The 25474-nt window shown below is 40.8% G+C and overlaps 1 protein-coding gene across 2 annotated transcripts in view; it reads left to right on the top strand.

Annotated features, from left to right (window-relative positions):
- CDC5L (cell division cycle 5 like) overlaps positions 1-22261 on the top strand; it is a 31488-nt gene extending 9227 nt beyond the window's left edge. For both annotated transcript variants that reach the window (XM_032681458.1, XM_032681459.1), the window contains 8 exons: positions 456-604; positions 2278-2440; positions 3476-3640; positions 5154-5234; positions 5564-5809; positions 8546-8743; positions 20486-20698; positions 21788-22261. In XM_032681458.1, the coding sequence (XP_032537349.1) occupies positions 456-604; positions 2278-2440; positions 3476-3640; positions 5154-5234; positions 5564-5809; positions 8546-8743; positions 20486-20698; positions 21788-21892 (1320 nt within the window). In that variant the 3' untranslated portion in view covers positions 21893-22261. The remainder of the gene's footprint in view (positions 1-455; positions 605-2277; positions 2441-3475; positions 3641-5153; positions 5235-5563; positions 5810-8545; positions 8744-20485; positions 20699-21787) is intronic.
- Positions 22262-25474: the final 3213 nt, after the last annotated feature.

The raw sequence follows: 25474 nt of genomic DNA, 5'->3' as shown, positions 1-25474 counted from the left end.
TGGATCATGGACCAAAAATCTGAATAGTGACCATCTCTTTTGGACCATTCTCTTTGAAATGCAGCTTGGGTAACTTCATTGAATTTGGATTTCAGAGTGTAAGTGTACTCTCTTCTCTCTGAAAATCAGATTCCTTGGGATGACTGGAGTATTCAGTCACTAATAAATCTTTTAGATCTATAGAGTCTGAAAGAAGCTGAAACAATAAGTAACCCACTCATTTTTGCAGCTCCAGTTTATAATATATTTTACTGGAAATGAAGATTCAAATCCCTTTCAGTGTTTGTAAATATCAGTGTATGGGTGTTAAAGTTTTGAACTTTTAAACGTTTTCCACAAACTGATGTTCAAATGACTCTTCAGCTTTTTTTTACTGCTACTGAACCTGTTAAACATGTATAGCACAGTGTGACTGTGAATATTGTCAAACACTGCATGTGTTTTCTGTTACACAGGAAGCCCAGAATCTGATGGCTCTCACCAATGTGGATACCCCCCTGAAAGGAGGTCTGAATACTCCTTTGCATGAAAGTGACTTTTCAGGGGTAACACCACAGAAACAGGTTGTTCAGACTCCAAATACTGTGCTTTCCACACCTTTCAGGTAAACAGACTCCTTTTCTGATGGGTGCTTGGGTGGGTGTGTATCTGTTTGGAGGTGGGTGGACAAAGCAGATTTAGATGTGTGAGGTAATAGCTCATGATCAGTCCTTCAAAACAGATTTTAATTCGATTTTATTTCAAGCCCTTGTTGTACAATTTTCTCCTTCTCCATGTCTTTAGAAAGCTCAGCCACATCCTCTTCATTTGTATTCATACAGTGTATGGCTCACTGGAGTTTTGGTCCAAAATGTGGCTTTCTGTGGTCTGGAGCAATATAAAATATACTGGAGTAATACAGGAGTATAAATAGTAAGATGGAGAGTCATCTGTGTGTGGATCCTGACCTTTCCAAAGTATTACCTCGGAGTTAAAGGTGTGGGAGGTCCCTTAGCCAAACCCACACTGAATTTTTGAAAAGCTGGAGTAAATATTTTATAAGCCATATATATCCAAAATAAAATATTTCTTATATTGCCAGTCTAAATAGTACAGAATTGCTGGTTTAACTCTTACAGTGGGTCCTGAACAAATATATATCCCACAAATGCCAAATACCATACAGCTAAAACATGTTACACTTTGTACATTTTGTCTGTCAGGTTTTTCCACTTAGGTTCTAATTTTACTTGTATCATGCTAGTAGGAAAAGTGGAGAATGAAATAAAAAGGACCTTTATGGCAGCTGTTCCAAAGCAGCTTTATTTTGTTTAGAAGCTGTGTGCAAAAGCCCTGCTCTTTTAATTAAAAGAGCAGCTATGAAGCAATGAATCCTTTTTTTGGAGATCCGTTGGTGTCAGCGTGGTGCAGAAAGAATGTAGAATTTGGCCTGGAGTGATCTGGCTGTTCATTTGGGTTATTTTATATTTAAAATTGTAAAGACATTCTGATTTTGTTGTTTGACTGAGATTTTTGTTTGTGGTGGGTTTTTAGCGTCTGAAGTTCAGAATTGCACATGTTATTATGGTGCCTGTGTATCAGCTTGGCTTGCTCACAGAAATGCTCTATCAGTGGGAAAATCCAAGACCTTGAGCAGAGGGAAAAATAAATCCATCCGTGGAGTGGCACAGGGTTCATGTAGTAGGTCATTGGGATAGAGAACAATAGTCCTTCCCAATCTCGAGGAGAAGCTGAGGCCCACAAAATCTAAGACTTAGTCCATTCTTCCTATTCACAGGTGCTTAGAAGTAATTACTGTAATGTAATTACTCCTTCAAGTGTCAGTGAAAGCAAAGAGGCATCTTGAGGGTGATTCATTCGGTTGTAAGATGGGACAGCTGTTGAGCCAGATGATTCTGGAGCGAATGAGCTGCCCAGGTGGTGGGGAAGTCAGAGCTTGCAATTCAGTCCTGATACTGTATCCCAGGATAATGCCTGGTGACTGGGAATCTCTTCTCTCAAAAGCAGCAGTGGGAGTTTGTGTTGGTGTAGTTCCTGAAGCTTCTCTCAGCATAATGATGTGTCTGCATTTTAGCTTGACAGGTCCTTGGTTACACCTTGGCAGGTTTAAACAATGTGTTTTTTGGATTCTTCTAATTGCACATTACAGTTTTGCTGCCTCCCAAGAAAAAACTCTAAATGGAGTGTATTGGCTGTGTTTATGTAACATTTTCCAGCATTCAGACTTCAAGTAGAGCTCTTTAGGGAAAAAAGTACTGACTAACTACACTTCTCTAGAACACCCTCTCAGGGATCAGAGAGTTTAACTCCTCGAGGAGGGCTAACTCCCAAACCTGCGCTTGGCACAACTCCTGGAAGAACTCCACTGCGGGATAAACTGAACATCAACCCAGAGGAGGGAATGGCAGATTACAGTGACCCATCTTATGCAAAACAAATGGTAAGAAGTACTTAAGCAGTGCTCTGTAATTTGCAGGATTTTTAATTTTCATCTGCTGAACAGAATTTTATTTTATAATAAAAGCAAGTGTTACTTCTTCCACCTGTCTACAGGTCTGTCCTCATCACATGATAAAATCAAATCTTTATGTGCAAGAACAGAAATCTTGCCACTTAGAGTGGCTTTCAGTGTGCTCAGTAAAGCACTCTAAAGCTGTTTGTCAAAGAAGACAGTTAAGTTTCCATCCTACTTGTATCTTCGAAGCTGAGCAGAAAATATATATCGAGCAAAGATTGGTTTTTCTTGCAATCCTGCACAGCCCTCAAATCCCTTGTCATTTTGGCTTCCCCATTTACCTACAGGGCCTTTTCATCAGTCTGTTGTGTTGACAACACTGAGCTAAAGGAGTTTAATTTTTGCCATTAGGAGCACTAGGATTTGAGATGTGCAGTAATCTGAGTCCCATCCAGATTCTTTCATCACCTTTGGCAACAGATGTTTCCATTCTTGGAGATGCAGCCAGATGGACCCTGCCAATTAGACATGGTATAAAAGGGCCTATCCCTAATAGGGAGCACCTTGGGAACTCCTTTTATGTGGCTGATTCTGCAGCCTCAGCTGTGGCTTTGGATATCTCCCACCTGAGCTATTGACAGTTCTCTTTTTGGCCTAGGTGAAGATATCCACTCCAGGTTTTTGGCTAGTTTTCACAAAAATAACTCAAGTTCAGAATTTCAGATTTCCTCTTGACTTGAAGGAGTCCCTTCCAACTCAGAATATTCTGAGAATATCTGAGAAGTTTTATTGGATGTCTGTGATTCTGTCCTAGCCTTTTTATAGTAAAAAGGCTTTTTGCTGCTAGAAGGAAAACTGGGACTTCAGTTTCCTGATGGACTCTGCTGGTGCTTTCTGGCTTTGCAGCAGACTGAGATGGACAGGTGATATTAGTAGTGTACTGTTCTATCTGCTGATGTAGGTGATTGTATTGCACCTCAGTGCTTCCAGAAGCATCACATCTTCCTGCTGTTCCAACAGGAGAGAGAGTCTCGTGAGCACCTGCGCATGGGACTCATGGCCCTCCCTGCCCCAAAGAACGACTTTGAGATTGTGTTACCTGAAAATGCAGAAAAAGAGCTTGAAGAACATGAAGTAGATGAAACCTTTGTAGAAGATGCTGCTGATATAGAAGCCCGCAAACAGGTTGGTGTGTGTGAGATGTGGATACAGCCTCTTGTTTGAAATAAAATGTGTTCTTTGTATGGTTCCTGTAGTTCAGTGGAAGCTTCTTCTGCAGGATAACAGAGGGGAATGTGCCTGTTTCCTTTGCTGCCATCAGAATATACGTACACAGAATAAATCAATTTTCTCTCTAAATCCTGTTCTTAATTTGTTAATGTTACATATCACGTAACATTTTCTATGATGAAATGTCTTTGAGTTTTGTTCCCCAGAAGGTAAAAAATGTGGTAGAGGCACATGCTTGATTTTTACACATGAGAATTGTGCTTTTTTTTTTTTTTTTTTTCAGTTTTGGCTTATCCTCTCAAGGCTAAAAGTTGCTGAAATGCAAATTCAGGCAGGCTGGTGGCACACAGATAGAAATGTGCCATGCAGTGAATTGGTACCTTTGACTTGTACCACAGGATTACCCAGACAGCCAAGTTGTGAATGTGTCCCTGTTGTTTTGTTTTGTTTAAGAATCAAGGAAGGCTAAGAATCAATACTTGATTTTATTTAAGAATCAAGGATAAAGTACTAGCTTAAATTCTGCCAGTTAAATGGTTGTACTGGCCGGTACTTAGAGACACTTCAAATTTTTATAACAACAGTCCCTTTTCCATTTATTGCTTATCCTAATTTTTGTGATGCAAATACCTTCAAATAAATGGGTTTTTTGACTCCAGAGAGGTTTTTGCCAATGTCTGTGCCTTGACAAGGGAACAGAATATTTTAAAAAATAATATGCTTTGTTATCTTTGAATAGGATCTTGATTCCTAGCATGCCCCATTTGGGGAGGAACATGTTGTATACCTGTATATGTATGTCTTGTGCATAAAAAGTCTGAATAAATATTGGTAATTTATATTTTTATAACAGAGAAAGAATTTGAGTTGTACCATCATACAGGAGAGGCTTCCTGCCTTTCAAGTGAAGATGTGATGTGCTGGGATTAGAACATGGAAGATGTTGGTCATTGTTCCTGAAGTTTCATACAACACTGACTTTTCATGTTATTCATTGCCTAAAAGTGTATTGTAAAGAGAACTCATGTTTTTACACTTTGACAAGTATCACTTTAGTGAAAAACATACATACTTAAAGTCATTGAAGATGACAAGTAGATTCCTGGCTGTAAATTTAAGAGTCTTTCTTTTCCTGATGGATTTCATGTCTGGAGAGTTAGAGCAGTTGTCAAACTTGATGTGGAGAAATGTGTAAAGAATGATGGAGTTGAGGCTGAAAGAGAGCTTGATGGCTGGAAATGAGTTTGGAAGATCTCTTTTTTTAGTCTGCTGTGCTCTTCCCATTCACTTTAGAGGCAGTAAATTATGTTGTCATCACATTATTTAGCTCTGGCTTCATAACATGAAGTCTTTATTCTTTAAGGAATCTTCACTGCATTAATCAATTAGTTTTTATATCACATACATTTCTAGGAAGCATCTGATCGTGTTACAGTAGCTGGAATAACTCTTGGCTTGTTTTGTGTAGGCCCTCCGGGAAGCAGAGCGTGCCAAGGAGCTGAAGAGAATGCACAAAGCTGTGCAGAAGAATCTACCACGGCCTTCAGAAGTAAGTGGAAACAAAATTCACTCTTAAAGAAAAAAAGAAGAAATAAAGATTTTAACCGTTATAGGAGAAAATACAGTCTAAGTAGATCATGAGAAAGTGAAATCTTTATTTAAGTGTGCTGATTGCAGCTTGAAGGGAAACTCACAGCAAAGTTGTCATCTCCACAAATGTTCAGATTGCTGTATGTGTGTCACACCACAAGGGATTTTGGTACCTGTTCTCCAGGGTTTAGCTGATACATAAAATATGTACTTGAGTGGAGATCTATGAACTTAATGTGATCTTTGGTGTATATGATGTTTATTAACTTTCTTTTTATTCCTGGGCAGGTTAATGAAACAATACTGAGACCCTTGAATGTGGAACCACCTCTAACAGACTTGCAGAAAAGTGAAGAGCTAATAAAGAAAGAGATGATTACTATGCTCCATTTTGATCTTTTACACCACCCATTTGGAGAACAGCTTAGTGGTAAGAAAGGGAAAGGCCTGGGATTTGGAAGCAACAATGCAGAGCACATGGCTTACTTGGAACAAAATCCTTATGAGAAGTTCTCTAAAGAGGATCTCAAGAAGGTGAGAACTATGTGGCCTAAAGAGACCTAATATCTCCTTATTGACATTGTACTGTAATCTCACAAAAAAAGGAGAATCCAAGCCTGCACAGAATTCAGTTAGGAGATCTCCAGAGGGTTGTATGAAGAGCTGTAATCATAGAATCGTTGAGATTGAAAAAGATCTCTAAGATAATCAACTTCAATCATCCAGCACTGCCAAACATTAAGTAAGGATAAGTTATGAAGTTATTAAGTGAGGATAATTTAGGTGCACGTTCTCTTTTCTGTGAGTTGATGGGCACACAGCAGAATGGTGGGGATGCTGTATTTGCCCATAGACATTGTTATTTAGATACAATTTTGAATATGCTTATCATTTTAAGTAAGGGTAGGAGCTGTAATACCCCAAAAGTTACCAAATTCTACTTCTTTGTTTCTGTTTAGGGTTAAATCATTGAGGCTTTAACTAGGTGTGCTATCCACCATCTGATGCCTCTGTATTTTATTAATCCAGAATTGCAAAGCACTTTTTTTAAAGCAGTGCAGACTAAATAGGACAGTGGTATCAGCTTGTAACTTGGAGCAGGAAATCAAGTTGTTTAATTATGCTTGTCAGGCTTGATCCAGGAGAGCTGTGCTGGTGCAGAGCCTGCTGGGCTGTGGCAGCTGATCTGACAGCATACCTGGTGCAGAAGTGCTGAACAGGCACAATGGTTGCTGGCTGGAGTGAGTGGGTGTTCTGGGCACTCTGTCCTGTTTTGCATTGTGATCCCAAGTTAAACAGCAGCCCTGGACCAGGGTTCCGGTTCGGAGTGTTCAGTTATTTAAGCAGCTACAGATGTTGCCTTTTGCTGCCAAGTGACAGGCAGGCAGTTCAGGCACACAGGGCTGTGGTTTGGGTCTTTCAAAAGAGCCTCACCTGTGAAGCTGTGCCAGTGACCTTTGACCAAATGCTTACAGGAATAAAAGTGAGTGGAAAGGACAAACTCACGTGCCACCAAGTCGTCTGTTTTACACAGAGTCCTGCTTTCTGAGACCTGTGCTCTGACAGAAGGTCTGGTGTCTCTACACCTAAATCCCTTATTATTTTCAAGTGACTCTAAAGATACACAAGCAGTCTTCTTGACCATATCTGACCAGTGAATCGAGCCTAAAATGACAAACACTGAACAGTATGTACTTCCAATTCGCTGTTAAAAGAAAAATTTTACTTGAAGATTTCTTACTAGGAGAAGTTAAAGATGGAAATACAGTTAGATATGAATTTCACTGCCCTGCCAGTGTCAGATTGTTCCCTTAGGAATGCTCTCCAATTGCTTTCTCTGGTTGTTTTGAAGTTCAGCAAGAATAAGATTTTCTATCACTTCCCTTAGAGACTATTACACGGTCCAGTAGCTTTTGTCTGGAAACTTTCTTCAGAGTCCCTGGAAATTCTGTCTCCTAACTGATGGGCAGAAGTTCTTTTGCATCCTTGCTCCTGCTTACTCTTTAACATTCAGCATAATATTCCCTCTTTGTCTAAAAGCCAGTTCAAACCAAGAATTTTTCCTATCTCTCTGCTCTCATCTGGGGCTTGTTTATTTTTCTTTACTTCCATTTGTTTTTAGAACAACTTCCTCCTAAAATCCCTATACAGAATGCTCTTTTCCTGATGTGTAGTATCTTTTGGGAAGGATTAGCAGTGGTGCTGAGCACAGTGTGCTGAGCTCTTAGGGATGGGGAACTCATCAGTGTCACAGCTAAATAGCCTTAAGTAGTTCCTCACAGTGTACTAATAGAGGCTAATTGAAAGAGAACCTTTATAAGAGTCAGCTTTGTCAGGTGTGGTTAGATGATTCCTATTTTATCTGTCTTGACCATCAAGGACAAGGAATTAATTTTCCTTTCCCTGAGATCATCTGGTCTGGTGATGCCTGAATTACTTCCTGGGCAATATGCTGTTATAAAATATAATGTCTGCTTGAAGATACTGACTGCTGATATGGAAATTTGTGATGCACATGCAAATCCTGTTGAAAGAGAGGACGTGGCCATGCACTTAGAACCAATGAAATCCAGATCAGCAAATATATTTTAGCTTTTTGATTACAAATAAATTCAGTAGGACCTGGATGCCTGTGTAGTTTTGTGGGCCAGGCTCTTTGTCAGAAATAGTAAGAGTTGTGAGAACAACTCAAATTGTTTCAGTTCACTGTAAGTTACTTTTTAAGCTGGAAAGAGCAGAGTGTTCATATCTCACTAGTTCTCTAGCCACAGAATGTGTTCAGAGGAGTGTTTCCTGCAGTGGAGCTTACACAGCTCACCCCTTACTGTTTAGGCTTGACTTTCCAGGTTGTGTGGACAAGGGCAAGCAAAAGGAAATGAAAAGTGATTTTTGTTTCATAGAACAGCTGCTTCTGTCTGTACAGTTCTCCCTCCCCTCAAGGTCCTTGCTTTTATCTCTGTTCTTCTGCAGCAAGATGAAGTATCTTGCTGTGCCACAGCTTTCATTAGCCACGGCAGAGTGATGTCAGGTTTGGCCAAATTATGTAAAATGAGGGATAGTTGCACTGTGAGCAGTCTCCCAGCCTGGGTTTCATTTATAATCCACAGCATCTGTCTTTGATTTCATAGTTAGCTTAACCTGGTGGTGAGCTTTTAGTATGAAAGGAAAAGCTGCCCCCATGAGTTGCACATTGAAGGATTGAAAAGAAGAAGAATTTTCTTGTATCCTGTGTACTGTAACTGCAATTTATTTCTCATCCTTTCCCAACAGGCACAAGATCTACTGGCACAAGAGATGGAAGTGGTAAAGCAAGGAATGGGGCATGGAGAGCTGTCAAGTGAAGCTTATAACCAGGTGTGGGAAGAATGTTACAGCCAAGTGTTGTACCTGCCTGGACAGAGCCGCTACACGAGGGCCAACTTGGCCAGCAAAAAAGACAGGATAGAGTCACTTGAAAAGAGACTCGAGGTCAGTGTCCCTTTTTTTCCTGTTTTTTGCACCTGCTTTGGGGGTTTTTTTTAGAGTTTCTCTCCTTGTGTTTCGTTTCTTTTTTCTATGTAAGAGTTAGAGGTTACTGTATAAATCAGTCAGGTGTTTTGGTGGGATTCCTTTGAAAAGGTCGTTGAAGCTGTAGCACAGCTCATCTCACCCACTTTATTCTCATCTGGAGAGAAAGTCAGGTTCTGCTCTCATAATTCCATGTGGACTTTTTTATTGTTTTCCTAATCTCCACTGTTAACAGATCAGATACCTGATCTTTCTAGCTTTGCACTTTGCTCCTAATAGTGACCGGTATGAGATATTTTAGATAAAGATGCTTAAAACCAACATTTCTGGATCAAAGCTCCTCTCAAGTTCTCTTTCCAACTTAACATTTGGTTTCTCATTGACTATGACATACATGAAGGTCCAGATAGTCCAGAATTCCTGTCAGACTGGCATCCTTTGGCAATTCCAGTGATTCCCTCCAAAAAGAAAACAATGGGTGTTTGTGATCCCATTCCACTTTATCAGACCCTTTCCCTGTGCCCTCTCTAGAGCTTCACTCAAACACTCCACACAAAACCCCACAAAATAGCATTTATGATAACAAGTGAGCTGATTTGAAATGGTTTTTTCCCACAGAACATGTGTTTGTTTTGACTTGCAGTAAGTCACTAAATGTTTTCCAAAATACCATTTTAGCCTAAAAATCTCTTTAAATTCTGCAGGCATCAGATTATTTTGTTCCATGGTAAAAGGAAACTTTACCAAAAAAGTTTTTCTGTATTTAACATCAACATAGCTACTGTTGCTAGAAGTAACCCCCCCCAACAGCTGCTGCCACAGAAATAACATGAGAGAGGCCAGAAAGGCTGAATTTTCACTTGATTCATACACATGAAACACAGTGTGAAGGTGTTTTGTGAAGCCTGTCAGTCAAGAATGTCATCCAGGTATAGACTCTGTAGTTGTTCGTCAACCTCTCAGGCCAGGAGCAGTTCACCTGTGTGTAGAGTGGTAGTAAGGGTTTAGTAGGAACAGCAGAGCCCTTGTTGTGCTGCTGCTCCCCCAGCAGAGAGCACCATTGCCTTGCCCAACGCTGCCCAGCTCTCACTCTGCTCTGATTCCCCGAAACTGCTGTCAGAGCACAGCCTGGCTGTGCATGGCAGTGCGGCCAGGTGGGCACCATGCCAGGAATCAGAGGGCTGCACCTAATTTGTGTACAAATGCTTTTGAAATTTAAATATCTCAGGCCCAAAACAACATTAGAAGGGCGTTACTAAAGTTGCAAAGTCAAACAGTCCAAGTTAGGGAATGCACAGCCTTAATTTGCCTATGCATGTGCTTTATGAGACAGTCTTTAATTTTGTGATTGCAGCCCTAGTTTTTCCACAGACTCATTTGCTGCACAGGGTGGATGGTACTTGCTTAATGAGTAGCTCTTGAATATTTTGTTTTCTCTGTATTGTTCGGTGTGTGGCCCTGTGCCTTTATGCTGTGTACTGTTTCTCCAGTCTAAATTGGTTACTTCTGTGTGGGCTTTCTTATGCTGTTGATCTCTGTCCATCTTTTCCCAATATTTGAATGAATAGTTGGTGGTGGAATGCTTATTAAGGATACTGAAGCAAAGTAAGTCAGGTCAAGTCATCTGTTCATCAGATTCCTGTATGTTTGTTCTAAGTGTTCGTTGCTGTATAGTCACAAGACAGTCACCCAGGAAGCAAAATACAAATCAGAGGTCTTGCCAAAAAAAAGTAAAATTGGTTTTTATTTGCTGCCAACGTTTGCATGGGACTCTGTGGAACACACTGAACAAAATCCAGTGAGCTGTGTCCCGTCAGGTCAGGGAGGCAATCCTGCCCCTCTGCTCAGTCCTGGTGAGGCACATCTGCAGTGCTGTGTCCAGTTCTGGGCTCCTCATCACAAGAGAGACATGGAGCTCCAGGAGCAGGTCCAGTGGAGGGTGACAAAGATGATGAAGGGACTGGAGCATCTCTGATAAGGAAAGGCTGGGGGAGCTGGGGCTGTTCAGCCTCGGGAGGAGGCTGAGAGGGGACTTTATCCATGTCTGTCAGTGTCTGCAGGGAGGGGCAGAGGATGGACCAGGTTCTGCTCAGGGATGCCCAGCAACGGGACAAGAGGCCATGGACAGAAACTGATGCTCAAGAAGTTCCACCTGAATGTGAGGAAAAACTTTCCTGTGCAGTGACTGAGCACTGGAACAAGTTACCCAGAGAGTTTGTAGTCTTCCTCACTGGAGATATTCCAGAACCATCTGGCCAAAATCCTGTACCAAGTGCTCTGGGATGACCCTGCTTGAGCAGGGAGGTTGGACCAGGTGACCCACTGTGGTCCCCTCCAGCCTGACTCATTCTGTGATTCTGTGACAAAGATCAGAATCATGGGATTCTCTCCCTAATGCAGCTGCATCACTTTGGAGCTCAGAGTGCTGCTGGATGAGGCTGATGGCTTGGTACACTTCCACACACAATCCTGCTCTCCTGTTTTACTGTGTTCCAAAATCCCATCCCCCAGTTCAGTCAGGCACTGGGGCCAGCAGAGCTCTCTGTGCCCCACAGCTGCAGGTGCAGCACTGCCTCTCACAACTCACTGTTTCCTGAGTGCAGGTGGACTCTTTGCAAAGTTAAATTTGAGCTGAAAATTTCTCCCAAGTGTGTGCAAAATGCAGTTTAGTGCAGCTCTGCGGCCTGACCTATTTAAAAGGCCCATTCCTAAGAGCAAGATATGCATATACAGTTTTTTAAGCATAGGTCACCTGCTGAATTGTTTTTTAAATAATGAATAAAAACCATAGCAGTTTAATGAACAAATGAATATGCAGTAAAAAAGCACAGCAATTTTTTTTCCCCTAACCCATTCTCAGCAATGGCAAAAGCCACTTTCATTTTAATGTTTTTCCAAGGAAAATTGTCTGAAAGCAATATCAGTTGAAATAGATATCTTAATGGGAAGTATCAGACAAGCTTAATGAAAAGCAGGGATATTAGCTCAGCTTTCAGTACCCTAAGATACTTGCTTTACTCTTAACTTCCTTTGAGAGAAGAGTAGAAACTGTAAAATAGAGTTTGCCAGCAACAGCAACTGATGTTGGTCAGCTTTGGGGCTGCTGCTTCTGCTTTATGTTGTATTAAGATCATTAGGAAAGAAAAAGCTATGAGAGTTTATTGATATTTGGCACAGCTGCACCTTGGGTAGTCACTGTCTAACACTTCCATATGGGACTGCTGACACCCTGCAGGTCCTGTGCAAAAACTTCCAGCTCTTTCTGGGACTGTTCATCACTCAGAGATTCCTGGCTGGATTGATGGTGTGGACACACAGTCGTCTTCCCTTAATTGGCCTGTTCTCACTGCCTCAGTGATTCCGTGGTGGCAGCCTGGTGTATGTTGACACGACATTTATCTTTCTGGAATGGATGGTGATACCACGAACAGATTTGGGCTGTTATTGATGAACTTGAGGAGGGAAAGCAGAGCGGTTGTGGAGAGCTTCTGTTTGGCTGGGTTATCCTGTCCAGGCACCACCAGCAATAGTTCCAATGTTGGAGTGTCCTGCCGTGTGTTAGTAATACTTTCCACTTCTCTGTTTTCAGGGTTTTGGACTCTTTGAATGTGTTACTTACTGTGGATAAAGTGTGTTACAAGATTAGTATGTGAACTCTTTTGCATTACAGAGGGGGAGTTTCAGGTCCATGCAAGTGAATCTCTGTGACCTCACTATGTGTCTGTGGTACAGCTTAGATTTGTGGAATTTTCTGATGTTTCTAGTAGCTTTGGGAAGTCCAGCATATTTTTTCAAGGCTAGGCTACACTGTAGAACAAGTAATTTCAGAAATGGGAGTTTGCTGATGCTTACAGTTGCATTTACTACTTCATTTCTCTGCTATAGTTTGTATTCCCTTCTCTTCCAAGCAATATATTTACAAAGAAAAGCATTCCTGCTAAGGTGTGTGTTACACTAGGGACCTTATAAGATGAAATGAGATAGCAGAGGCATCTATTTAACAAAATAGTTGCTTCCCTTTGTAGTTCATAACTTAGGAACTTCCTGCCAGCATTATTTTTTCTTTGAAGACAGTTCATAAAGTTGGCTTGCAGCATACAAATATTTTTATTAAAATTGTGGTAGTTAATGTTATCATTTCATTTGATGGTTAAATTATGAACACTATTGAAAGCCCACAGGGGAAGAAGCTCAAGGTACATTGTCTATGCAAAATTTAGTAAATTATCTATTCTTTGCAGTATCCAAGATATATCAAGGGGATAATTTACCAGTGTCCATTTTTGCTTTTGATTGCAGCCCAAGTCCTCTGAATTAATTCAGATTGAAAACCACTTGCTTAGCTGGAGTTTTATGGTTTACATGGTACATTCTGCTGCAGGGTGTATCACTTACTAGTTTATTGGAGATTGTATTTTAATTTCTCTGTAGTTTACATGCTTCTAGAGTTTGCAGTTTCTTTTGCATTTTCAGATATGCTGTTACTGAGAAAACACCTGGAGAAAATAAGAGATTTTATAAGAGTAGGAATAGAGAAAATACAAAACTAAAATATGGTGGAAATCCTGAGTAGTCTTGCTTTTATGCTCACGTATTTTATTTTGTGCTAATGTGTTGCCTTTGTGGAATAGGCTTTTTTTAATAAGGTCTCTTGGGAGAGTAATTGGAACCAGAGGATCACAGCAAAGGGTTATCAGTGGTCTTCACTGCCAAGTTGTTCAGAATCTGATAATTTACAATGCTTAGAAATAAAGTTCAGCATTGACAAAGCTCTTCATTGCGAAGGGCCTTTGCACACCATCACTGTCCAAAATTGACTGCTGCAAGCTCACCATGAGGCTACTGCTGGGTATTGAGAGGGAACCAGGCTGTTTGCTGACTTGTTTAATGCCTGAGCTTCTGCAGGATTGTCAGCCTCTGCTCTGGAGGAGACCAGTGCAGGCAGTCTGGGGTTGCAGGGGTGGTTTTTGAAGGCAATTACACTGTACTTGCTGCCCTGTTACCTCACAGACACAGCAGTAACCCATGTTTGCTTACAGGTAATCAGAGCTCTTGGCCTCGGTACTTGTTGCTGTCTGTGATCTTACTGCAGTTTTTTGTTGGTTTTTTTTTACTTTTGAATGGTAGAGAGTTTCCAAAAAAGTTTAGTAAAAATAAATTATTTGTTTTTCTTTTTGAACTGTACTCTTCTAGACAGGTTTCTACTGCGATTGAAGTAGAATTATAGAATCATTAAGGTTGGAAAAGACCTTTGAGATCACCAAGTCCAACCATCAACCTGACACCACCACTGTGTTCACCACTAAAACATGTCTAAAAGTACCATATCCACACAATTTTTGAACGCTTCCAGAGATGGTGACTTCAGCACTTCCCTGTGCAGCTTGTTCCAATGCTTGACAACCCTTTCTTTGAAGAAATTCTTCCTAATATCCAATCCAAACCACCTCTGGTGCAACTTGAAGCCATTTCTGCTTGCCCTGTAACTTGTTACCTGGGAGCAGAGACCAACCCCCACCTGGCTCCAACCTCCTTTCAGGGAGTTGTAGAAAACATGTATGGCTATCACTGATAGTAGTCTCAGAAGCAGTTCCCAAATAAAAATGTTCTAAGTGGGCTTTAATGTCATCACTGTGGCTGCTAATTTACCCAGTAACTTTCTAGATTAGTCTAGTTCTGAAAAGTTGGATGCTATGAACTCTGTGGGAGCACTTGCTCTTGGTATACCCTGTACTATCTTTAGTCAATCGTCATTCCAGCTTGTGTTACAGTGTTTGAAGACAAGTCATTATAATGTAAGGAATGTAGGTCAGGTGGAGACTGCTCTTGGGTTATTAGATTTGGCTGTGAGTAGAGGAAATAGTGTCCTCCAGACATCAGTAAGTCATTATGCTGTGTGATGTACATGGCAAATATAGGAGTTTATATCCAGGCTTCCCTATTCAGTTGGGTAAAAGTGGCTCTGTATTGGTATTCAAGCTCTGAACATTTGATCTGGTTTCAGTTGTGAAGTTGCAGCTGCTTACCAGCAGTGCCTTAATTTGAGGATCTTTTGTAACTAAATCTTCCATGAAAAACTTGGTGGGATCCCAGTCAATCAGAATTAATTCCTTTTTTTTTTTCTCTTTAAATTTGCACACCCTGTCCCTCTTTGACTGTTCTGATACTGATCAGCCCTTTTTCTTAATGATCCTTGTTTCCCCCTTGTACGTTGAGTATGTTACTGGAGATGGAGGCGTTGAAGGCCAGGCTGGATGGGACTCTGATAAGCTACTCCAGTGGAAGGTGTCCCTGCCCATGGCAGGGGTTTGGAATGAGATGATCTTTAAGGTCCCTTCCAACCCCAAACCATTCTGTGGTTCTGTGATCTTCAGTGTTGCAGCAGACATGTGAGATTGTGTCAAGCCATGGAGTGGTTTCAGTCGATGAGCTGAGCTCATGTCAGTTTGACAGATTTGAGCCCATATTCTTCTACACTGGAAATGCAATTTTTGTTTGATGTTAATCCCAAGCCTCAGTTTGCAGCAGTTGACTGTTACCTTTTACTAACTCAGGGGAGAGTGAAAGGCAGAGCTCTACAGAGGGTTTTCCCTGATCAAACTGTAGAAAGATGAAACAGTGTTTCAAGCCAAAAAATGGCAAATCTGTCCAAGGGCATGGAATTGGAAAAGTATTTTTAAGTAGAGCAATTAATGAGTTTTTGTTTAAAAAAACTTGCTATTGTTGAGTGCACTATCAAGGTTGTGAAGGCAGATGACCCCACCATGCCCAGAGGATGCTGTGGTGTTTTGGTCATCGTTGTCCCCAGGGTGGTTGGAAATGCTGGTGAATCCCGCGGGGTGTCGTGGTGTGTTCTCATTCCAGCTCCTCCAGCTGGCTGAGCCAACATGAGGCAAGTTCACAAACCCTGCTATTTAAATTGAGTTAATCCATGTCCTGCCAGCAGAATTGGGTATGGGAGGGCCACTTGTGGGTCTGAGGTGAGGAAGGAAGTTACAGTAAAGTTTAAAGTAGTTCTCTATATGTTCCAAGAGTAACCTATTCAGCGGAGCTGGAGCTGGCACAGGATTTCTGTGCACAAGTGAAGCAGCTTTATGATGATATGTTGATTCTCCAAGGTCATGGAACAAGTTGGTTTACTTTTGACTTTGGCTCCAGTCAGAGCATGCAGCAGTTTTTCTTCCATGTTTGTTTAATCCATCAGGCATGATTAAGATCAATTAAAAGACAAGAGAGCTTAAAGCTTAATGCTGTTCAGGGATTACCAGAAGCTCCACATTTAACAGAAGGAAAACAAAATAGTCAATACAGGGAAAAAGCCCTTTGAACTTAGGAGGGGTGTCCTCAGTAGACTTGGTGAGATGACGAGCTCTGAAAATGCAATTTTGAAGGCACTTGAGCTCTTCCTTCCTCAGGGTCAGTTTTTCTTAAATCTTTCCCAGTGGATGTTTATTCTCATTAGGAGTTCTTCCCTCTTCTTTGTTGTCCTTAGTTAAACCTTACAACTAACCTCCTATCCAAAATTTCCCTGCCAATTTAAATCCCTCTTTCTTTCTCTGTGGCCATAAAACCAGATTAATTTTTCACAATGACCTTTGAGATATTTAAAGCCTGGTGTTGTGTCTTTATTCTTTTTCTATATTTTTGTTAGACAGAGGAAAAACAAACCAAAAAAACACTGTTTTTACAGTCAGTCTCCCATTTCTAGATCATGTTTTACGAACTTCTGGTTATGTCTGTTGCTCTGTTTTGGTTTCTCTTCCTCGGTGCAGTATTGAAAACTGAACACTACTAGACATGAGGAAAGGCTTTTACATCAGAGATTTGGGATGGTATGAGGCTCTCACACTTGCCCTGACATCATATATCATCTTACCCTGTGTCTGTACATGCTGTTCTCATTTTGCTGTAGCTGGTATAGAAGTCAGCAGAACCAAAGCTGGCCAAGGAGTTGTACAAAATAAATAAGTAGAGAGATCTTTCACATCTTTCCTTTTTTCTGCTAGGTTCAGGGGGGAAATGGTTGTCAGATTTTACTGAAATCTATTTCTTAGCTTTAAGCAAATAATGTAGACTACTGTTTAAACACACCTTTTCATAACTGCTTGGAATTTTTAGCTCGGTATCTGAGCCTTAAAATTTTATGAAGCTTGAACTAAAATTATATGCAGTTGTTGGCATTTATGCAGCAGTCAGCAATTTTTCATAAATAGTATTTGTTACAAAAGCTAAGACCTCCCTTTGACCTTTTTGTAGTAGGTCCTAAAATCTTGTAGTTGGGAGGGAGGAGGAAAGGTGGTGAGTGTTCACATTTCTCTCTACAACCGGAGAAGGAAGAAAGGGCTGTTATTTCTGAGTTTAGATACGTGGGAGGCTTTTTTCTTTTTTTTTCCCCTCCCTTCTTTTCTTAATTTTTTCTTGCAGCAGTGAAGCCTCTGATAATCCAAGATAGACAAGGAACTGAGAAAAGCAAGGGCTAAGAAGCAGCATAAAACCTAAGGGCTCTAGTAGTTAAAAGTAAGAATCTGTATCCAGAACAACTCGAAAAGATTAAGTCCAATTCTCATTGTCTAAAAATTTCAGGAGTGCTTAAATAATTGGGGTCTAATAGGCATTAGACTTGAACTGGCTTTGTTTTTCTTGGAGAAAAAAAAATGCTTTATTATATATAATACCTTAAAACAATAAACTTAGGGTAGGATTGGTCCACCTGACCTTGAGTAACGTGCCTGAGCCAGCAGTGTGTGCTCCTGTTATAGTCAGTGAAGAGCCCTTCCCTGAGCTCTGGATCAGATGAGCCACGCCCTGGAGTTGCCAATTTCTCTCCTGCTTACGGAAGGGCCTGATGTGACAAGCTCAGATGTTCATGTCTAAAGCCAAGCAAAGTGAATCCAAACTGAGGTGTGTAAAAGTGAGAGACCAACCCAGTGCTGCCACCACTACTGGTGATACTCAGACCATGTGAATAATGCAGGACTTCTGCCCACAGTGCCCTGGTCCAGCCCCTTTTCTGTATGGTGGAGTTAGTGCTTGTATCTGTATTTATGTCCTCAGGTACTCAGTGTTTAATGTTCCATTAGAAAATTAGGTTGTTGAGAGATCACAGAATCACAGAATGGTTTGGGTTGGAAGGGACCTTAAAGACCATCTCGTTCCAAGCCCCTGCCATGGGCAGGGACTCCTACTATCCCAGGTTGCTCCAAGCCCCATCCAACTTGACCTTGAACACTTTCATGGATGAGGAGTCCACAGTTTCTCTGGGCAGCCTGTGCCAGGGCCTCACAACTCTCATAGTAAAGAATAAGATCTTCGCTCAGGACGACAGAATAGTGGAACTTCTCTAAATGATCTTTTTTAAGCTGCTCTAGGACAGTGACAGTGGGAGTTTCATTTCACACCGGGCATACTCAAAGTTGTCTGTAATGCTGTGGAGCAACATGGACAATTGACTTTTGTTACATTAGGCCTCTGTTACAAACAAAATTCTGTTTGCCTGTGCATCCATCTATTCCATGATCTTTAAATGTCAGTGGCTCTCAAGACACATTTCTCATGCAAGGAACAGTAATTGGAAAATAGTTCGTTGACCGCACAGCTGTATTTGTTGTTGCAGTAATAGCATATTATTTACCAGTGAAGACATTTAAAGCTTTCATACTTTTCCATCAGAGAATATCCTCACAAATCCCTAATCTATTTATTTAATTTTCTCTAGATTTATATAAATATTGAAAAAGAGGCGCCTTTCTGTATGCTTAAAGCACCTTGGGCATAGCTTAAGTCTACATTGCAAACAGAGTTTGAAAAGCACAGCAGTCTGCATCTCTCTCCCCAGGAGCAAACTAGACAGCTCAGAAAGTCAAATTTCTCTTTCACTCACCCATTAACAGTTTGCTCCCCTGACCATTCACTTTGTTTATCTCTGGCCACCAACTAAAACTGTTTCAAATGAGTGACTAAATTGTTAAGGAGTAGGAGGGCATGTTACAGAAACGTGCAGCTGTGTAACAGAGGGTACTTCAGTGCAGTTGGAGGGTTGGAAGGTTGATGAAATGCACTTTGCAGTAGCTTGGTGCATGAGACTGTGATGGCTGACTCTGGTTATCACTGTAAGGGCAGATCAGAAAGTAGTTCCTTCCCAGTGGAGTTCAGTTTCATTGGTAAGAGATGATATATTGGGTAATTGTAGCAGTGAAAAGCTTCTGCTTTTGGTTGATCATTGGTAATTTCTTTGTATGTAAAGAAATTTCTTTGTGTGTAAATGTTCACCAGTAAAGCTTTGATTTCTAAAGAAACAAGGCGAGGGCTGATGACTCAGAGACTGTGGTTCTGAGTTAGCCTTTTATATTTTATCACTTGAGAAACTTAAATATTTTCTTCCTCTCTTGCACTAATTTATCTTTAACTGTGCCAAGAATCAAAATCTGAAAAGCCTGATTCCTTTTTTTTTGGTTCAGTTTGGCGTCATTCACACAATGCTTTCTGAAAAAAAAAAAAGGATTCTTTTTTAAGGAAATAGCATTAAAAAAGCCTCAACCAGAAACTTTTTGTCCCTGTTCAGAGATGTGAACTGCTGCATCTCTCCACAGTTGTGCTCAGTGGTGTAGTCCTGTGTTATTTGTTGGTTTCATAGGATCATAGACTGGCCTAGGTTGGAAGGGACCTTAAAGCTCGTCCAGTTCCAACTCCCTACCATGGACAGGGACACCTTCCACTAGACCGGGTTGGTCCAAGCCCCATCCAGCCTGGCCTTTAACACTTAATCAGATCCAGCCTTCAACTGGTGTGAATCCAAGAGTCTTTCTGAGATGCCTTACAATGACACCAGGAATGAGGCATCACCACTTGTCGAGTTCTCATCATGGCACCTGGGTTGTTCTTGGAATGGTGACCATGTTGTATTTTTGTTTGTGTTTTTTGGTGGGATTTGCTTTTCATACCTTTTAGAAGCAGGCAATAAGTAATTGGTGTCACCATCCTGTCCCACCTCAGTGAGTTACCAGGATTTTGTCCTTTGTCTCCTGATGTGGCTGTCCTGGGAAAGCACATGCAGGGTGGTGGTAGGAATTAGTTTCTGTTCAAATAGTCCTGCTGTTCCTTGCAGTGTTTCTATGCCCAAACACTGCCATTCATTTGCCACTTACACCAGTCTAAAGTATCTTCATTATGGCTCTTTGCAACAGAGAAGGGTTCAAAGCTGCCTTAACATTCCCAGTGGTCTTCTCCTGTGTGGAATATGATTTAGATGAATTCTGTTGGGATAGGCAGGATTGATAGATGTTTTTGCAGACTAAGAATATGATTTTGAAAAGGTGGAGCATAATATCTTTATTTAGTTTTTCATTACTGAGGCAGATTACATCTCCTGTGTAAATGGGATATGGCCTCACAAGCAATCCTGTGACTTGGCCACTTAGCTCAGCAACTGCAGCAGTTCCTGTGTGTGAAGGTGTGCTCACAGTGTGTCATCCACCCTCTTTGGTTTAGTGGACTTCACCCCTGGAATAATGTATTTTGTATATTGTAAAGATTTTAATCCAGGAATCTAGATTGGTGCAAAATGTGAAGAACTATTTTTTAATAGAAATCAAAGAACTCGATCAACTCAATACAATTCCACAGATACATTTTTACTGATTTTTTTTTTTCTCTTGACTTCTGAATTCTGGGTAAATAAAACAATTCTTGTGTTCCTTGTGGCAGATAAACAGAGGCCACATGACAACCGAAGCAAAGAGAGCTGCCAAGATGGAGAAGAAGCTGAAGATCCTGCTGGGGGGTTACCAGTCCCGAGCCATGGGCCTCATCAAACAGCTGAACGATTTGTGGGACCAGATCGAACAGGCCCACCTGGAGCTGCGAACTTTTGAGGAGCTGAAGAAACACGAGGATGCTGCAATCCCTCGGAGACTGGAGGTGAGATTCCTAAATGTAATGCCTGAGGTCAAACACAGGCACTTTGTGGAAAAGATGTTTTTACAAGATACGAGCTCTGAGCTTCACAGCCTGAGTTGGTATCAAGTTTTTAATGTTCTTTTAAAATTTTGGCTGTTACCAGATTCATCTGCTGTTTACTTCAATATCAAAGATTCTGTGATACATGTATTAGAAGCTGGGACTAATCTGCCAGTGTGTTCTTTAACTTTGGGGTTTTTTTATTTCCTCGTGTGGTTTATTTTATAAACCTTCTGAAATGCATATCAGCAGAAGTTCCATATCTCTCTTAATTTGACTTGTTTTGGTTTTAATTACAGTTAGAACTTGTAAAACTTGTGTAAAATCTCTTACTTTCATAAAAGTCAGTGGACCAAATGCTGGTATATACCTGAAATCAGTGCTTTGGAGCCACTGTTCTTAGTTCAAGGATCTCCAGGATACTCTCTTTTTATTCATCTTAACGAGGCAACCCTCAACCACGACTCAGTCCTATGTCTGAGCGAGTGCCAGGCTTGCTTTCCAAGGACTAAGTACTCACCTGAGCACAATTTTTCTTTTTAACACTTTTTTTCTTCCAAAACAGAGGGTTCCATTGAGTCTCAGATCTTCTCAACCTTTTGCTCTAAAAACATTAAAACAGATCAGTCCTTAAAACTGGTGGTTTAGAAATGCTGGTAGATGTTTTTACAAACTCCAAAGTGATTAATTGATTTAGTGAAAGATAACAGTAAAAACATATTAAATCAGATGATAGCTGCTAATAGTACCTGTTTTTAGTACGTGGCAAGGTTCCAATTTGAAATCTCTTCCTTTTGAAGCATTTGATCTTAACTGCTGCCAAAGACAGGGTGAGATACCTGAGATTTGAAATAAGATAACTGTGATTCTTGATACTTTACATCAACTGCCCTGTTTTACTTTTCTATTTAAAATAAGTAATTTTAGCAATGTCCTGTCACAATTCTGACCTCTTCCTCTGAAGCAACTAAACTATAACCTTTGGTAAAGCTCTCCATGGGTGTGACTGTTGGAAAACTGACTGGTTGTTTAATGATATTTTCGTTACAGTGTCTGAAGGAAGATGTGCAGCGACAGCAGGAAAGAGAAAAGGAGCTCCAGCAGAGATTTGCTGACTTCATGTTGGATAAAGAGACTTTTCAAGCAAAGTATTAAAGCACAAAACTCCATTTGTCACTGATGTAACATTTTTAAAGTGTGCAGATAGTTCTCCAGCAGCTTTTGCCAGCAGTTGCAGAAATCAAGTGTACTCTGCTGTTTGCATCTTGTCAACTTTTGTTCCTTTAATGGACTGTTCCAAATGATCTAGGTATGAATAGCTCTGGCCAGTGTTAAAAATAGGTTTGAAATGTCCAGAATTTTATTGAAAGAAAAGAAAAAAAATCACTCTGGTATGATTTTAGCCATGTCTTCATTTGCTAGGGAACTCACACTATTCCTAGTGTTTTATCAGTCTTAAGACCTGTAAGATACGTGCCTGCAGAATAATGTCTTTTGAATAAACCTGGAATGTTAAAAAACAAAGAAGTAGTAGTATGTCTGTCTTTTAACTAAAATTGAATCTTCCCCTATCCCAGCCCCCTTTTGTGTTTCTGGTAAATTGTCTTTCTTCCCTTTACCTGCTGTGCCTTTATTTTCCAAGGCTGTAATTTGTAATAGGAGGTACCTGTGCAGGATAATTGTGGCCCAGGTAATACCCTGTTCCTGATTCTTCTCTGTGCATGTGACTAAACACTCCCAGCTTTATTAAGATGCTCAAATGGTCATAGTGGCATAATTTCACAATCCTGAAACAGGGTAAATGTAAGTTTTACAAAAGAACCCAGCACAGCCTAGTGGTTCCCACAGATTTCAGCAGTACCATTACATTTTCTAAGTATTAATTCTTTTAAAACCATCTGCTTTGTTGCCCAGAGCAGCCATGGTGTGGGTTGGGAAAAAAAGCTCCATATTTGCTACTCTTCTCCTTTCACCACACCCCAACAGGATACAGTTTTCTCATTGCTTTGACCTAAAGGGTAAGGATAGGCTTATGGAAGGGGGTAAATTCATTATTTCCTATTCTTTGATACATTTCTAAATTTTATCCAAAAATCTTCTTAGTACAGTTGTCACACCACACTTGAGTTAGATGTTGCTGTTTAAAATTTTGTGTGCCGTTCCCAATGTTTTTAATACAAGAATTTGCCACAATCAGGCATCTCATTAGAGATTTCTATAAAAATTTTTCTTAAAAATAAAGACACTTGCACATTTTTATTTTTGCAGTGGTGTTCATCACTTCTTCAGAGATCCATCTTACTCTCAGAGTAAGTCTTTTGTTTGTGACAATGCACAGGAAAAAAAAGGCAAAACTGTATTTTCAACAGCACAGAATTCAGCAATTAAATACATCCAGTTGGATGCATCTTGCAATTTTGCTTGTACATATTTGGATTTAAATGAGGATTTTGCTATTTGCAGTTTTACCAGATTAGTGTCACTTTGTCTCCACTTAGGAATGTTACTGGGGGACACTGTCAGGGCTGTGGCTGTGTAGCTGTTTCAGTGCCATCCATAGAGACCAATGATAATCATATTTTTTTTAAAGTGTAACCTGTCCAAATTCTGCTGATCACTGGCAGGAGTAGGTACACAGCCAGCCTTGGAATATCTTTCTCTTTACTCACCAGGACATCATTCTTCTGAAGTATTAATGCAATTATAGACTACATACTTCTAGAAATGTGTTAAATATTTAACTAAGCCAGAGCACATCTGGAACAAAGTATTAAGCATCAATCTTGTAGCATATGGGGTATTTTAGCTTGGATGGTTATACCCAAAAGGAAAAATCATGGCATATCATGACAGTTCTTGTGGTTGTGTGGTAGCTGGAGATATTAACTGAAAACCCTTGTAGGTTTACCAATACCACAACTACAATTATTTCCTTTCTTTTTAGGGCTGCAGCAGAGCCTCTTTGATGTTTCCTGTATTTTTGACAGCTTGGGATGGGAGCTAGACAGATACTCAAACATTTGGCCTTAACAAATAGTTTTAATGGCAAATTCGGAGGGACTGATCAATCACAAAAGACTTTTCTTGAAATGCATGCAATTAACCAGTCATTAATTGCAGCAGGTAGGGATTTGTGGCATGCAAAACAGCAGATACCAGGTGGTTATGTTTGAGAGGTACCTGCAGGAGGTTTGCTCAGTGTTTTCTGCAGTTCAGTTTGTTTACACAACACTTAAACAAGTTCACAGTTTTCCCTGTCTTTAGTCAGAGTTTTAGTCCTGAGGTTTCTGTCCATCTCAATATTGACAGAAAACTAATGAATTCTCCTGCCTTAACTTTAAGCTTGATTGTGCCCTACTTTAGGCTTTTACCTGCCCTGAGCTGCCCTAAGGCAGCCAGTCCTAGATCTCATGAAATTACCCCAAAAACTGCACACTGGGTGCTCTGTGCATGTGACTGTTGGATCCAGAGGGATGTGAATGGAGCAGCAGAGCCTGGCTAGAACATGTCAAGATGAAGAAATTCAGGTGTGGTAGCTTCAACTGGAGTGCTTGGAAAATCTGTTCAGCTAAATTTGAATGCTGGTAGAAGTCAGTGCTTCCAGCCACAGGTGATGATGGAGCTTGGGCTTGCCAGATCTATTTCTTGGGCTTAGACCCGTTTTTATGTCCCAAACTGCACTCCCTGAATCTCTTTCTAAGTTGCTTCATAATTGACTACAGATGTTTGGTGGACATAAGTGACCAGCACACCTTGATACCAAATTTTTATTTTAAATTTCTGAAGCCAGCCACTGATTTGATCTTTCTTTCCAAAACAATAGTAAGTATAACCATAAACATTGCAAACTAGTGAACACTTTGCTGCAGTGGGTAAACCCTACCCTGACTGACTGACAGAGGTGGGATGGGGGTTGTGCTGTGTGTGTTAACAATTATTTTGAGAATTATTTAACATTCTCCCTGAGAAATTCATTTCCATTTAGCATGCCAAGATATATCTGCAAGCCTTTAAATAATTTCAGCTGATGATTTTCCTCCCTTCCTGGAATCAGACTTGGCGTTTACATATTGGATCAATCCCGTAGCTGGAACCTGCTTCAAAGTCCGTGGAGTTGATAAGACCGTCATTTACTTCAATTGAGTTGGATTCAGGTACCTGGGAAAGCCAAGGGGACAGCAGGGCTAAGTTATAACAGCTGGGTGTCTCATCCATACCCAGCAGATAACAGGAATCATGAGCTAGAGGGAAGGGGGAGACTTCTCTAAAGCACAGGAGGTTCCCTGTGAGAAATCCAGCGGAGCTGGAGCCAGCTCTTCCAAAGATGGCAAATCTCCAGAGGAATAAGAACTGTGTAACACTGTAATTAGTCACTGCAGCCAGGGATGGCCAGAACACACCGGAGTTCTCTGGCTGCCTTAAGCAGAGGCAACAGAAAGAGCACCTTGTTGTCACCCATTGCTGCTTATTCTGGTTGTGCACCGTTGTTTGCTGGGGCAGCACATTTGCTTTAAAATATGTTAATGCAGCTTGATTGTCCAATCCCGTGCACAGAACAAACATGAGCCAGGCCAGATTTCACAGAATCACAGAATATGGTGAGTTGGAAGGAACCCACAAGAATCATTGAGTCCAACTCTTAGCCCTGCACAGGACCATCCCCAAGAGTCACACCATGTGACTGAGAGTGTCATCCAAATGCTTCTTGAACTTCAGCAGGCTTTGTGCCATGACCAC

Source organism: Chiroxiphia lanceolata, chromosome 3, assembly GCF_009829145.1.
Source record: "Chiroxiphia lanceolata isolate bChiLan1 chromosome 3, bChiLan1.pri, whole genome shotgun sequence".
Taxonomy (NCBI): Eukaryota; Metazoa; Chordata; class Aves; order Passeriformes; family Pipridae; genus Chiroxiphia; species Chiroxiphia lanceolata.
This window is presented reverse-complemented; position numbering and strand designations above follow the sequence as displayed.